The 15,688-nt window shown below is 42.8% G+C and overlaps 1 protein-coding gene across 1 annotated transcript in view; it reads left to right on the forward strand.

The window, feature by feature from the left end:
* LOC146209574 (glutamate receptor ionotropic, kainate 2-like) overlaps window positions 1-15,688 on the forward strand; it is an 85,245-nt gene that overhangs the window by 41,813 nt on the left and 27,744 nt on the right. Inside the window, exons 8-11 of the mRNA XM_084580523.1 lie at window positions 3,899-4,003; window positions 10,776-10,889; window positions 11,500-11,703; window positions 14,196-14,722. Of these exons, the coding sequence (XP_084436649.1) occupies window positions 3,899-4,003; window positions 10,776-10,889; window positions 11,500-11,703; window positions 14,196-14,722 (950 nt within the window). The remainder of the gene's footprint in view (window positions 1-3,898; window positions 4,004-10,775; window positions 10,890-11,499; window positions 11,704-14,195; window positions 14,723-15,688) is intronic.

Raw genomic sequence — 15,688 nt, forward strand, 5'->3', positions numbered from 1 at the left:
GACCGGTAGTGCAATGCCCTCTGTACTCTCTCTGCTTCTCTGACTGCGCCCGCGGCGCTAAGTCAAGAGGCGTGGGGACGTGAATAACCTATACAGTTGTAGGTGCTCCTGCTGAGGTCCCGTCGCGTTAGAGTAGTGGTTACGGCGCTCAACTGCTATGTCTGAAGATGCGGGATGGAATCCCTGCTGTGGCGGCCGCTTTTCCATGGAGGCGAAAAGCAAGGCACCCCTGTGCTGTACGATGTCAGTGCACGTTAAAGAACCCAACGTGGTCGAAAGTTCAGGACCCCTCCACAGCGGCCTTTTTCATAGTCGGAGTCTCTCTGGGATGTAAAACTTCACAGACCAATGGGTGAAGAGCGCAAGGGACGGGACACAGAGAGACAAGAAAGCACGAACATCTCGTCTCTTGCGCTGTTCCTTCACCATGCAAAACCAACTAGCCCACCAACTCGCTCTTATTAATTTCATAGACCAAAGCAAAACAACTCCCTATCGAAAGTAGCTTGCAACGTGACTAGTAGATGGATGGCAAATAAAAAGCAAAACAGCATGACTTACCGTCAACGCTGCAAAAGTAACTCTTGGGTGACAATTTTAATATGAAAGAGGGAATAGTTGGCACCACGTAGAGGTGTGTAACACAGCGATGCTGTAAGCTGACATATTTATGGATTCTGGCACTTGTAAACAGAGCGAGCGATAACGCCAGACGAAGTTTTCAGTATTGGGGTCGGTAATGCTTTAAGCTTTAAACAGGGTTGCTAGGAATGCAATAGAAAAAAACAAAAGATTAGTACATGAAAGCGCAAATTTCTCGAATGGACATTAGAACTGCGAGCTATAAGAAATTGCAACTTTTTCCATCCACTGCCGCAGGACATCGACAGCGCAAAAATAAAATAAAATATTGGAGTTATATTCCGAAACCACAAGAACATTGACACGAGAGAAAGAAAAAGTACAAATTGCTCGGTTTGCTTCTTGTTCATTGCAAGTATTTTGATAATGTATTCGGTGACAAAAAGAGATTAACCGTCAACTTCATTCAACAAAATTAACAGGATAAATTTGTATACGCTACTGAATAATAGACATCACCTGGGCCATTATTAGATGATAGAGAAGTTTGGGTGGTTTATAACATTTTTTGACAGATTACCAGGAAGTATATTACTGTTCTAAACCCCAGGAATCATGTTGGAACTTTACAGGTACTAAACGTGTCTGCAGTGCTTCTACAGTGACTGCACTTATTCTTAGCTACAGAGATCGCATTCCAGCCAGGAAGGTTGTCAGGACGTAGACCATGTTTGTCATACTACAAACAGCATGCTCATAGCGCTTATTCATGAAAACTTGAATGTAACGACCTTAAAATTAAATGAATATGAGAATACCTCACTAATTCTGCCTTCGCCTGCGCCATTGCCTTGATGGATAACTCATGGCTCTAATCGAGCCTAGACTCATGGACGTCGGCAGGTAGAGTGAAACGCTTAGTCGAATTATATAAATTAATCTAAACTGATGCCCAAAAGTATAGGACGAGGGAACCGTTTACTGGAGGCAGCAGGACATAGAAAGTGCATGCGTCCTATTGGATGTGGAGATTATAATATTTATGACCTCGATGTTGAAATGGTCAGAAGACTAAGGACGAATTGAAAGCGCTTGACAGCCGACGTCATACGCCGAACAGCAGTTCCCGCGATGGTTTAATGAAACGCAAAAACGCTAAACCTGGTCACGCTCTTGGCAGAATACTTAGAAATAGTATTCCTGTTCATTGTTTCGAAGTCAAATCCTGATTAAAAGGTCAAGTTCGGTTCCAATGGCTTATCCAATCAGGGCGATGGCGCACGATGTTCGATGATGATCGTCTCTCATTCCACTCTTCGATATGAAAGGAGCTGCTTGAGCTAGCAGCTCATTCTAAATCTGTCACGCCACCTGAACTCCTGACGTCACACAACCTGCCGACCGATCGGTGTCCGGCCTTGACAACTACCATCTGCCAGTGCATGCTATTAGGGGGCTATTTGTTTTACCTACACTACCTACACTAGGATAGCAAATATCCTATTCGTCCAATAGTTTTCTGCTACACTACTTCAGCTGGTGTAGGTTAAAAAAATTGGCCCTTATATTACTCAGGCTACAGGTTTCAAACGGCGGTTCCAGGTGGATGCTCTGACAACCACCGGGTTGGCAGGGTCTAAATTTGTATGGCAATGGCTAACGTCGTCATTCACATTTATTACTTAGTAGTACAGTTTAGGCTCTCAGAGTGGCGTCACACATTCATCCTTTTTCTAATGTGTAGAAGCCAGGAGATCTGCTTCTGAGCCGTGTAGAGGCGCTAATTTAGCATCAATAAAAATTAGAGAATGTCGGAAAAATTGTTTTACCATCAAGAGATTTCCAGCAATCAAAATGCACTACAAGCCACACGAGTGGTAATGCAGGAAGTTGGGCGAGTACGTGATTCATGACTTAGCTTAGCACCAGCGTAAGTAAAATACGAACACACAGAAAGGGTACATGTGACAATCGCTGATCATCAGCTAGTTGTTTACTGTAAAAAGACACTTATATAAATACGTAGGTGCAAACAGTATTCATAACATGCAACATGGGGGCCCATTATCACACGTGGATTCTCTGGAAACAAATAATCATCCAGATAAGCGACTTCTTCTTTGATAAGTCTAGTATGGGAGTGGTGACGCATTTTTCAACTTCTTTCTTAATGCGATATGCTTATATAATCTTTCTATATATAAAGCTTCTTTGTTCCCTTACTCCACGTGAATACGCCGTTGAACTGCGGTTTACTTGCTTTTCTTTTTTTTTTTTGCTCAGTGCCATTTTTTGGCGAATAACTCACATGCAAGCCCGCTGGGCTGCACATTTTTACAAAGACTATTCCAGTACCTGGTTTGGATAATCTTATCGAGGTGCTTCTCACCACACTAAAAAACAGGAACATAAGCTGTATTTTCATTGTTAATGAATTTTTGCGATGGGAGCCATTAATATTGCTAATTTCTCTTTAATATACCTCACCAGTTTGTTTATGCACTACTAGTAATGTGCAATAACACTAGCCTCTACTGTCCATCATTGTCCAGCCATGTGGCACAGAAAGCAGAATTCAGGACCCTCTGTTCGAACTAAACGGCAATACCTGACACCAAAATTACGCCGACAGTGGGTCTAAGTGCAGCAACTTCGCTTCATCTGTTGGTATATTTTGAAGTCAACAGGATCAGTGTCCCAAAACACTGTTGCTCTAAAATTAAAATGAAATAAATTTTGAATGAAATGAAAAATGAATACGTCCTCATTACGATGTTGGCGAGGAACCAGGTTCGAGCCGCAACAACAGAGAGGGAATAAAGAATTTTAAAGGGTATCGGTCATGAGTGTCAGGTAAATCGGCAAAATTTAAGATGGAATAAACCAGTTTCTCCAGAGTACAATTGCAAAAGTGGACGGAAAATACAACTATTTGGAGAGGAAGCGATATGCCATTAAGAATACCTCTGGTCTTATGTCGACCGCATGTGAATTACTATGGTAACTAATGATCGTATTAAAAAGGTGTGCGTTGTTTTGCGCGTGATTGAGTAATAAAAACACGCCTTTTTAGCGATCGCAGTGTATTGCAGGTTTAGATAACTCAGAAATGATCAGCGCTCTTAGCCCCAACTGCAGTGCAAAAAATACGTCGGCGAGCAGAAGGGTTAAAACAAAAGAATTTCCACATCGCCCCCCCCCCCCCCCCCCCTCCCTTTCGCGCTTTCTCTCCTCCCCATATATAAGAGCACAGAATACGCGTTTCACTGCGTGGGCGGGCACTTAAATATCAAGCACATTTTTGGTATTTTCTCAGGTATCTTTTTCTGGTTTGACGGGGCCCGTTTGGCTGGACTCCACTGGACGCCGGCAGAACCTCTCCCTACACGTTGTGCAGCTCAAGAGGGCGGGCCTTACCTTGGCAAGTTACTCTGCTGTCGTTCCAACATTCTTGTCTCGGAGGAAATGCCACTCCTTTCGAAGAAATGTTTATTGGTGAAAGTTTCATTCTTAGAAAAATTAAAATGATCTCCTAATATGTATATAATAAACCGCTTTCTTCCTCCTAATTAGGATGTGCCTCTTAGGAATTATTACACGGCAATTAGAATGCAATCTCTGATTCTTGCAGAGCATTTATTTGCAATAAATGAAGCTAACACGAGATTCAAAGTACAGCGGTCATTGAAAAAGAGTTTCTCCTCACGTATGAGATATACCGCCCCTCGCTTACTTTCCGATTTCGTGCCTAGTTGTTCATTGCAATAATTATTATAACGAATACTTTCGACAGCATCTCATCTGCAATAAATATCTACAATGAACAAGACGTGAAAGGTGTACATATGTGTTCTATACCCCAATTCGTTTTAAGGGTAACTACTTAAAGAATGCGTTTAAGTCGGTCAGTTGGAGATTAACATTGCACGTTTGGAGTAAGAGAAAGCTAGGGACTGTTTCCAGCTTTTGTGTTTTTGTTTTGCTTGTGTGAGCGATTATAAAAGCTCTGAGTTGTTCTGAAATGGCCTATGTCCTAAACTATCTAAAGACGTGAGATTTTGATTTCGCATGTGCTAATTAATGACCTCCAGAGTCCACTTAATGTCGACTGCGCACGCATTTGTTTCACCTGTAATATAATTGCGACAATTTTTTTCATTGCTGTATGGGCTAGGATTTGGAAGGCCGTCAATGTGCGAATAATTAGAGATTCTGTATTCATACTATTTACTTAACGTGCGTGGCAGGCAAGCTTAAAAGAAAAAGCCTGGATATTTGAGAAACGATTCTAAGCAATTCGACACGAATGCGTGAGTGAGGAATGCATTTGCGTTCAATGAGAGTACATAAATATATACAAGACAATTTTTTATCTTCAAGGACATTCCGAATTTATAAAGTTATTCTGACTTCCTAAATACTATGTTCAAGTATCAGCGACCGGTTTGTTAGGGGCTTATTTCGGTTCTTGCGCCTTGAGTGAATTATTATTTATAGTTTACCCCAAGAACACAGTTGTACAATATTCACTGCAATTTTTTTTGTTGTATGTACCAGAGTTATGAAGGCCGTCAGCATTCTAATTTGTAGGGATTCTTATGCATAGTAATCGACGCGCCAGGCCTGCCAGTTATAAAGAAGTGGTCAATATAATGTTGTTATAATATTAAAAGAAGCGATTGGGAAAGATCCGTAGTAGAAGCAGTACTGCGAGGTCTGTACGTGCCAGCACTCTATAGTTGGACTTCAAGGCAAGGCAGGCTCCATTTTTCGATCCTTTAGCGCCGTACTTGAGTTCCATGTAAGGTTTAATACGGAGCATGCGTGCACAAGATAACTTAATAAACGTTCGAACTTAAGTAGCTGAACCATGTGGCAGGTACGGAGAGCAATGATGATGTGTCGAACTGCCACCTTGCCAAATTAAGATTTTTTATGCCAAATAGTGCTGCACACAATTTCTGCTATTATGAACATATTGCAATACAATTGCTACTGTGGCACGCGCTCCTTTTTTAATGGTATAATCGCCCCCTATGTGGAGACAAGGACATGCTGATTGCTCTTATTGCGAAAGAAATACTACTCTAGGTTGCGAGCCTCCAGCGTAGCGTGGCGGGTAGCCACGTCTTACCCACGTGACGCTGTGATGTCAGAATCCACATGACACTAGGTGATGTGGGCCAACACTACCTAGCTTACTACAAGGTGCAAGCTTATGGGACAACATCGTAGTGACATTATACTGAAAGTCGGCTTCACCTTACGCATGCGTTGTTTTTTTTATTCAGCGCTGCTCTGGAGATACCTCTTGAAATTTTTAGTGCTGGCGATGAAGGGGTTATACTTGTGTTACCTATGTTATCTAATATTGTCAGTCTTTTGAAATATATGAGAAGTTTGACACAATTCACCTGGCATTTATTTCAATGGCAGAAAAGAAGTTGCCAGGAAATTTTCACCTTCATTCAGAGTTGCTTGCATAAACATTAAGACAGGCTCAAAATTCATCTGAAAACACATTTATTGTTAGCTGGATAGATAAAGCTACAAATGGTAGGCAGAGATATTACTCAGAATGGTGACCTTGACAACACTCGGTGTAGCTTGTCGTTAATACGACGTCGCTTTCACGGACGTGTCGGTCACAAAGCTGTAACACAAATATAAAAAAGCTGCTTAAGCTGAGAGCAGCGATTGCCATGCGTTCATTAACGCAGCAAGCAGCTAACTCGGCTTTAAACCAGTAATTTACTACGACAACTACGCTCACGTGGCCACCAGCGAAATTAAATTGTTTTCATAAGAAAAAATTTAGGTTGCAAAACAATTTTGTTCCGCACTCAAAACGGGGCTAATGCCATTCGATTATTAGTAGCTGTGCTGTCCAAACATTCTGCTCGATATGGGCACACCTACGCTTTAATGCAGTGTGCTAAATCAAATAGTGGTTAATAGCAGCACGAGTATTAGAAACCAAACAAGAATGCTTTATTACCACAGTGCACTTCATCGGTAACAAGTTTTTCCACGACATAGCCTTTGTCCACACTGAATTTTCAGCCGAGTCAGACGGAAAATTGTGCACTTGCGCTTTGGATTCTTTTGCATAGTTACAGCGACAGTTTTGCGCACAGCAACCCAAAGACTTTGTAGATACCTTGCTCGCAAGCGCCTATGCACCACGGATTAGGAACACAGCAAACACAGGCTGAAGACACGGGGTGTTGTGTGGCCTGGCAGGAGCTGCCAGCTTGGGCCTCTCGTTTCAGATGGGATGGTTATGTCAGAGTCAGCCTGCTAGGGCCCCGACATTCACATTACCTTTATAGGCCACTAAGGCACGTTCATACGGCTTGGTTAAAACGGGGTTTTATATGTGGGCTGATGAAAAAGAAAAAGAGAAGAACACTCAGCCGGAAGAGCTCGGTCACCCGCAGCTAATGCTTTCGCTGAATATTTGGTTCAGCAGCGTAAAACCCTGGGAATTTTTTTGTTTTGTTATTTAAGCTATTGGCTCCAAAGAAGTCAAAAGCACCGTGCAGACAAAAGGATAAGGGTCTAACGCAAATATACGATTGCTCCCAGTATTTGTGTTATCCTGAAATTCTTGTGATATTGATAAATGAAATACTGGCCAGAGAAGTTGTGCGATAAAATAAACAAAAGATGAGGCCAGCCAGGGTAGGAGAAATATAGATGTATTTCAACATGAGAATTAATATGGATTGTCGCACTTCCGAAGTTGCCGCTTTCTCGTGTATAAATTTTTTCTACATGGATATGCTCTTCAATTCAGTTTTGGTTAGATGCGTAGCCTTCCTGCTTTCTCTGAGTCAGATAGCACACATTTTCAAAGAACTTAAAAAGCAACTTTTTTTTTTTGTGTACCAACGATAGTGTGCGCCTTTACGGTACGAGATATCTACTCAGCAGGCGGCTCATACAAGCAGACTCACTTCTCAGTTGAGGAGTTTTTAAATAAATCTCTGCAGGGTATTGGGACCGAGAAAACTCGTGTGAATAGAACCCCTTGGGATTTGATGGCTTTTTACAATAGTGCAATATTTTAAAAGAATCGCGGTTAACCTGTTGTTACGTTCCAAATGAATTGCAAAATTGACGAAGTCACCTGTACAAACAGAACACTGACGTATTCGCAGCTCGGTCACCTCTTGCTAGGCAGCCCAACATGTGGTGGTATATGAAATCAAAAGCAGTCTTCTGAGCGGTGTTGACTGAGGCTGCTTTGCACAGCGCTTTCTGATGTCACATATCCCAAAAAATAAAACAAAGCAAAAGTCCAGGTGAATTACTGAAGATGTTCTATTTAAAACAACTCCGAAGCCAGGGAAACTATCGCGTAATTCCAACTGTTCTGTTGTTGCCGATGTTTTTTATAGCATTATCGCTTTCAGAGACCAACGGCATCTGAATGTAAACCGAATAAGTATGCGTCTAACGACTATACTCCCGCTTCTAAGAAGAAAACATGCATGATGAATTTTTGTGTTTTGGAAAAACGTTTCATGAGAATCGCATGATTGGTTGGAAATAGAAAACTCGTCGCACCGGCGTTAGTTCCTCAAATAAAGAACCGAATAGCTGTGAAATTTATTTTTGTTTTGGTGGTTGCATTATATACAGAACAGTGCGCTTAGAAATCATAATAATACTACCAGCGCAATCTGTTTACCAGAAAACGGTGCTGGACATGCTAAAAAGGCGACAGTTTTGTAAAATATTGTTCGTAATGGGTTTGAAAGGTGTCATTAAAAAAAAAGTATTCATTTTATGTGTCAACGCGGCCACTACGTTTGCTACAAGTAATCACTGCTATCTGCAGCGCGCTGTCAGAAAAGGCTTGTGTTCCCAGCGTCCTGCTTTTTTGAGCCACTTATAATGCAGATTAAAATGCTGGCAGTTGAAGGAAAGGAAGAAAATATAATTGCTTGCAAGCCTAGCATTTCAAGACAATTGTACTCGAACGAACTGAATTGCAAAAGAATAATTCATGCTGATTAATATTCTCTGCACGATACAATGCGTCTCAAAGATAAAATTGCCGATTTAAAAAGCCGATGGAGATTTGTTCTGTTCTTTTGCACAGCTTGGTCTTGATTACAGCATGTTTCTTCGTAGCTTTGCGGAGCAATGAGTGCGTTTGAGTACGCGTATCGGATTAGTACAAAGTACGAAATCCGCCTCGGGAGCTTCTATTTTACATCGTGCCACCACTAGCGAGACAGCATGTGCGAACATGCTCCATGTGGGTCTGATTCAAATCACTCTCTGGCCTTCGGCGGTCTAACACTTTCTGAAAAAGAGTGCGTAGTTTCTGCCTTGGTGGTATGTCCTAAACAAGGGATAAACGAAATTACACGTCGGCATTTTGAGAGGGGGACACCTTCTTGGAATGCGAGCGGCTTACACAACCATCCGTCCTCCGCGATCTGCTGTTTGTACTAGCAGTTGCGAAGGAACAACCGCTCCGCTACGTGCTCGGGTCTTCAATAAGAGCTCAAGAGGAGCACACCAGTCTTTCCGGGGGCATTCTTCCACATTCTTATGCAAGAGCTTCTTTTTTCTAGGATGGGTAAGACAAATATAGCGTAGAAAGTGTTTGGAAGCATGGGCTTCAAGAGCAAGTACTGACAGACAAAATAAGCGCTTCTTTATCTGTGTTTATATTTAGGCAAGCATTGCTATTGCTTTCTGCTTCCATAGTTGCGACCTATTTTCTCTAGAATGACGTGCGCCAGCTACACAATGCTTCACGTCTGTCATGGGATGCCAGAGGTGCAAGTTAATGGTCGCAAGGAGGAGTCGCTATTTTGTTGAACCTGGATCTTTGATGTCAACTACCCACTGTATTTTCTACACAAAAACTAACTTCATGAAAAAATTTGGTACGGCGTTAAGAGCGCCGAATATTTGATTAGCATACGGTTTATTTCCTCTGCTTTTAAAGTTGTCTTCGCATCAGTGCTTTTTGGCGCTCTATAAAACGCTATGTAATGAACCTCGGATTCAGCTGGCCGGTGCGGAGCGTTCTGTTTCCATTCGGTTGGTTTCTTGGAATGATCGACTTCTTAGCATTGTACGCAAAAGCTTCATTGTGTCGTATTGCTCGGGCTCAGGTGACTACTTACCAAGAGCCTCCGAGCGACGGGCGGTCACACTAGATGCCCTACTGCTCAGCCGCTGGTTGCAGGTGATGTCGCTGGCTAACAGAGTTTTGAGGTATTTGTAGTAAAGGCACGCGCCATCTTCTTACAAAGTTCATCAGTATGCGCTGAACCCAGGATGTCTTTTTGCTGTTCGTAGCAGTAGCGATCAACGAAGTTATGTCTGGGGAGGCAGAGACAAGCTTTGCGCCACCAGAGTAGGCTTAGCGTGAGGCGCCTTTTCAATTGGAAATCGCACTTGTCTGCAAGCTGATGCATCTTTCTGGCTCAGATTTACTGCCTAGGACATGTACTGCAGGTGGTCTATAATGTATTCAGCACATAAAAATCTGCGTGTGCAAGCGGAAATTGCAGTATGTCCGTGGTTAACAGTATCCGCACTGGCTTCGACCTGTTGAATGACGGCTGCAGTGACATATGCAGCTAAATGATGCAAATTTCCAATGAGGCGACCTCCTGGATGAAGAAGTATACTGGTAATTGAGGGATCTCTAGTAGCAATCTATGTCTTTTGAAGAAACAAAGCCATCATTAAGTAATATAATCAACGTTACTACCACGCGGCAGCTCTGTTGTGCGTCCCACATTTCGCTTAGCGATGCCAACTCCAACTTAGATTGAAAGTTTGCTTCCAATATGCGCGCTTTAGGTCAAATAGCAATCCTATCGCTCGAATTCGACGAGAGTGAACACCAGAAATGCTGAGGCCCGGCTGAGGACACCCTTAGCACGATTTTTGAACTCGGCAAAAAGCGTCGATTTCGAAAATCAATGCAGTGACATTAGAAAAGAGTAACGCATATAACATGGCAAATCGATTGTGCAAATTCGATGCGCCAAAATTGGAACTGGTCTACACGCTTTCTCGATAACAATTATTGTAAACAGTACATTCTGGCAACGTGAATAGTAGGTTCAACTGTTCTGTAGAGCTCATGTGAAGGAAATTCTTAGAGCCTCCATCATTATGTGGTACTTTCACCACGCTTTCTTTCCTCTCCTCAGATAGGAAAGTGGAGCGCAACATCTGGCTTGAGTATATCTCAGACCGAGAAAGCGTTTCAGGAAGAGGTGCAGAGCGCGCTGAAGAACAAGACGTTCAGAATTTCCACGATATTAGTAAGTATCCATAAAACACTGTGTCTTGTATTAGAGAACGAGTGTGCCCTTATGCATTATAAGCGCTTTAAAGAGCAGCTGGAAACATGCGCACTTTGTGCTGTTATTAGCTTCTTGAAATTCCTGAAATTCCTAAAACTCTGAAATTCCTAAAACTGGGAAACTCAAACGCACTGCAACAAATAAGAAGTAATTGAAGTTGCCTGTATTTTAATAAAAAAATTATTCTAAAAATTGTGATCGTGGCGAAACTTTTTCTTTAGACCTCGACGTACTGGGACATACGTCTATCATGGTAACGTGGCCTAATTAAGATAGTTTTAAAAATAAATCAAGAAGGGTGCCTAGAGCTCCCATTTTTTGAAGAATTAAACAGAATATGTAAAATACATGGCAAAATATATTTTCAAAAACTTTATATATGTTGGTGCTAATTTCCCTGCAACCGATTAATTTCAACAAGCAAATGTTTTCTCGTTAATAATTCGAAATTATGCAATGCCTCACGAATGAAGATGTAATCAGTCACTCCATGGCAGTGGTTCTCAGATTTCCATGACCACTCCTAAAAATTCAGTCATACGAACGAAGCATTTTCATATCTCAACAGAGCAAGCCGTACGTGATGATGAAGCAGCCATCCAACAAGTTCAAATGGAACGATCGTTTCGAGGGCTTCTGCGTGGACCTGATCCGGGAAATGGCCATGATACTGGGTTTCCGGTACGAGCTGAGGCTCGTACGGGACGGTGCGTACGGAACTCGGGATGCCCAAGGACGATGGAATGGCATGCTCCGCGAGCTGCTCGACGGGGTGAGCGATTTTGTACCCACTCTACAGGTAACAACAAAGGTTTTCGGGGCGTGGTAGTCAAGAAAGATTTCAATTTTCGCGTTGTCTGCACGAGCGCAATCAAATCACACTAAACATGTCAAGCAAGGCAGTATAGATTTCACCGTTCAGCTTAATGTTACGGCCTTGACCTGCCATGTTTGACGCATCTGCAACGTAGCCGATAAGTTGTCATTGCGCAGTCCATAAGCTAATAATACGTAGCCATTAAACAAGCTTTTACATTGCATCCGTTCCGTGAGAAGCGTAGTTTGCTCATGTGTACTACAACAGAAGCTCGACGGAGGGATGGGAGTTATAAAGAAAGTAAAATGCACTTTCCTTTGTTTGTTTGTACAGTTTACCGTCCCAAATCAACTTAGGCGATGAGAGACGCCGTAGTGAAAGACTCCTGAATTTTCGACTTCTTGGGGTTCTTTACCGTGCACTGACATCGCACAGCACACCGATGCCACTCCGTTTAGCCTCCATCGAAACACAGCCAGCGGCGGTTGGGGTCGAACACGGGAACTCCAGCATAGTAGTCGGGCTTCTTAATTACTGTATCACCGCGGCGAGGTAACAAACAAATAACTTCAATTTACTTTGTCAAAAACATATTGGAGAAGTCAGCACGTCTAGGTTTCATTGGCCGCCAGAAAGGAAATAGGTTTGAAGCTCGCAGTTCTTAAGGACCGAAAGGTAAAAACAAAAACGCCGAGTTAGTATTGATACATTCAGCAGGCACTGTTACTTACCCTTCTCCTTTCTGTGGGCCTCCGTCTTATGTCATGTTCTCTACAAGCCCAGGAAATCACGCGTAGGTGCAAATTCTGCGGGCAGTATGTAACCTATACCACATCGTGTGCGACTGCCAGCAGAACCAAAATATAAAAGTTATAAGACAGCCAACTAGGGAGGGCTGGGAAGCGGCCCTCTTTAGATCGAACCTGGAAGCCCAGCGTGCCGTGGTCCAGGGAGCTCGGGCAGCGGCGGCGGCCAATGGCATCTCGTAATAGGGTCTGCCACCTAGTGCCATAACCATACACACCTCCCTTTTTCAAATCATTTCAGTGTCACAATAAATGTTTCTCCTCCTGCTCCTCCTCTGTGCTTCGATATGCAAAGCTGCGTGGGAATTGTGATGGCGTATATATCGGTGGAATATGTACTGACGTATTTGCCATATATATAAATCAATTTAAAAAGCCATATTACTCTACAATTCCGACATTTCTCCAATTCTACCCTACGAAATTTAGCTTTTGTGTAAGCCAACTATTCGAAACAATTCGGCAACTAATCTTTTTTATAAATATGCTTTTTGAGAAGTAAAGATGCTATGTATGATGCAATTCTGCGGGTGTGGGTTTACGAAAAATGAGGTTTTAATGTGACCTGGGAAGCATGCTAATTTATGATAAATTATGATAATAATGAGGGATTTGTAGTGGGCCACGAATATAGCAACCATATCAGCTTTTAAAATTTCGAAAACGTCCCTCCTCTTGACGCTGCGACCCAAGCAATTTTAGCCACCTAGTGCCAAATGCCAGCGCTATCAAAAACTCCAGTATAAGCCCCGCTTCAAGCAACGTCGATAAATTCCACAAGTGCGACGTCGCCTTGTATGTACCGCCTGCAACGAACTTCTCACGGCTGCTTATTACTGCAGCCCACATGGGAAAGGGACGTTGACGTGCCTTTTTGTACCATTGATTGATTGCACTGGGGAGTTTATTTAGAGCGGGAATTTTTTCGAAGGCGAGATTGGTGCGAGATAGGCAATATTTTTTTATCCTTAGCGCAAGGTGCAATTGTAATTTTCGAAGCTTAAAAAATCGATATGACCCTTACTAGCGGCCGGCTAAACCTCTATTTACATCTGTATGTGAAACGTAAGAATTCTAACTGCTAATATTGTTCTGTTTTCTGATATCCAGTTGGGGCGCAGTGCCACACAAAGCCTCAAGAAGCTTTTTCTAAATATTAGTGGCAGTCTTCTTTAAAACACCTGTTGTGTCTTCTTGAGCGTCTAAGTTTCGGAAACATAAAAGTGTTGCAGTTTTTGCATGTAAAGTAAGTCACCAGAAATTTTCTTTTAAGGGCAATAACTTTTGCTTAAGTTGCCTCGAACTGTCAGTTGTAAGAAAAAAAAAACTGCACAACCATGCGACTTGTACCCTACCCTTTCTGATGCCGAAAGAGTTGTCTGAAACAGTCTATTGTTTCTTTCAGAGTCCTTACACGCAATTCTTCATTCGTCTGCTCCTCAGGTCATCTATGTTGCTGCAAAAATTCCGTTTCTGAAAACACACTGTACGTTAGGAAACAGTATCACGTCCAGCCGCGGGGCGAACTAAACTGTAATGAAGGCATAAAACAGTGCATGCTTGTGTGTGGGAATAAATTTTGCTTTATCGGTTTGCGTTCTGATGAAGAGAGGGAAACTCTGTGCTTTGATACTACGGCAGGAGGCCGACTTGGCGATTGGAGACATCACCATCACTCACTCGCGCGAGGAAGTTGTGGACTTCACCGTACCCTTCATGAGCCTGGGAGTGAGCATCCTCTACCGGAAACCACAGCAGGAGCTCTCTCTGCTTTTCTTTCTCTCTCCGCTCTCCCCAAACCTCTGGCTGTGCGTGGCTGGTGCATACGTGACCGTCAGCCTCTTGTTGTGCTGCGTGGCCCGTGCGGCAAGCACGGCAACCAGCAGCAGGCGGTCCTGCTGTCACTGTTGTTGCCGCCAAAGGGGTGTACTGAGGAGCGAGGAGGACAACGAGTGGTATGTTGACAGAGACTGCAGAAGTGCGGAACTCGACTTCCTCAAGGAGCAGGAGGCTGTGGGTGCATCGGAGCGTCGCAGGCACCGGGCGTTCTGCCATGGCGAAATAAGTGGCGCCACAGAAGTGCCTGAGGAGGACCAGTTTTCTCTGCAGAATTCTTTGTGGTTCGTGATGAGTGCCGTCATGCGACAGGGATGTGGGACGTCACCAAGGTGAGTGCTGCATTAGCGCTGGCTTGAAAGCGCTTGCTGTTTGCAGCCTTATGCTTAACACCCAAGTTTTGCAGTCTTTCATGAGCCGTGGTGGTTGCGGTTACACACAGAGCACCAAGCAAAACTAAAATCTAGGAAAATATAATTTTCATAATTGCTTTTTTTAATTGTCTTTAAAATGTGAAACTATTCAAGAAGTTGCAGTAATAGGGATGAAACTAGAAGTCTTAAAAACATATTTTTTCCAGTCACTATGTTTTATGCAGAGAACACTGAAATTATGCGTTAGGGTGAAAGCGAACAGGGTACACCATAATAATTAAACCAGAGAGCTCAGTCTTTGGGCACTTCTTTTCCTGGTGCTCCATATTGGACGCTAAACTCATTACGTGTCATACACAATAAATACTTATCCGTTAACAGTTATTCCTAGCAATCTCAAAACATTTTGGCTATTGCAGTCAGCGCACTTATTTCGCAATCATCAGTCATAGAATTCACCAGAAAGTAGTAGGAATCACTATTTCTAATAGGGTCGCACAGTCCTTCTTGATCTTTCTGACAGCCTTTTGGTATAAAAGAGTGTTGAAGCATGCGCACAGCTTTATACTAAAGAAAAGTGCACAAGTATTTGCAGCCAATATTTTAGTCCATAATGTTTTGAAGAAAACACAAACATTTTTTTTTTGTTTCACACGACCATATTTCTTTCCAGCTGCCGCTAGATGATGCGCTTCCGGCGGCCTTGTGGTATAGTATCCACCTCGCATTGGGAAGGTTCGATCCCCAGTGCAGCCGGGCCCCCATCGGGTTTACAATTGACGCAAGATTTTCCCCATCCATAACAGACTTCTGTCGCACGAATTATTCTGCCGAACGAATTATTGGGCCATCATCGCAGCCTAGATAAAAAATTAAAGTTAGGTTTGAAAATTTCTGAATTTCAAATTTATCAAATTGCTCATA

The sequence above is a fragment of the Amblyomma maculatum genome, chromosome 1, assembly GCF_055883805.1.
Source record: "Amblyomma maculatum isolate TAMU_Amacu chromosome 1, ASM5588380v1, whole genome shotgun sequence".
Taxonomy (NCBI): domain Eukaryota; kingdom Metazoa; phylum Arthropoda; class Arachnida; order Ixodida; family Ixodidae; genus Amblyomma; species Amblyomma maculatum.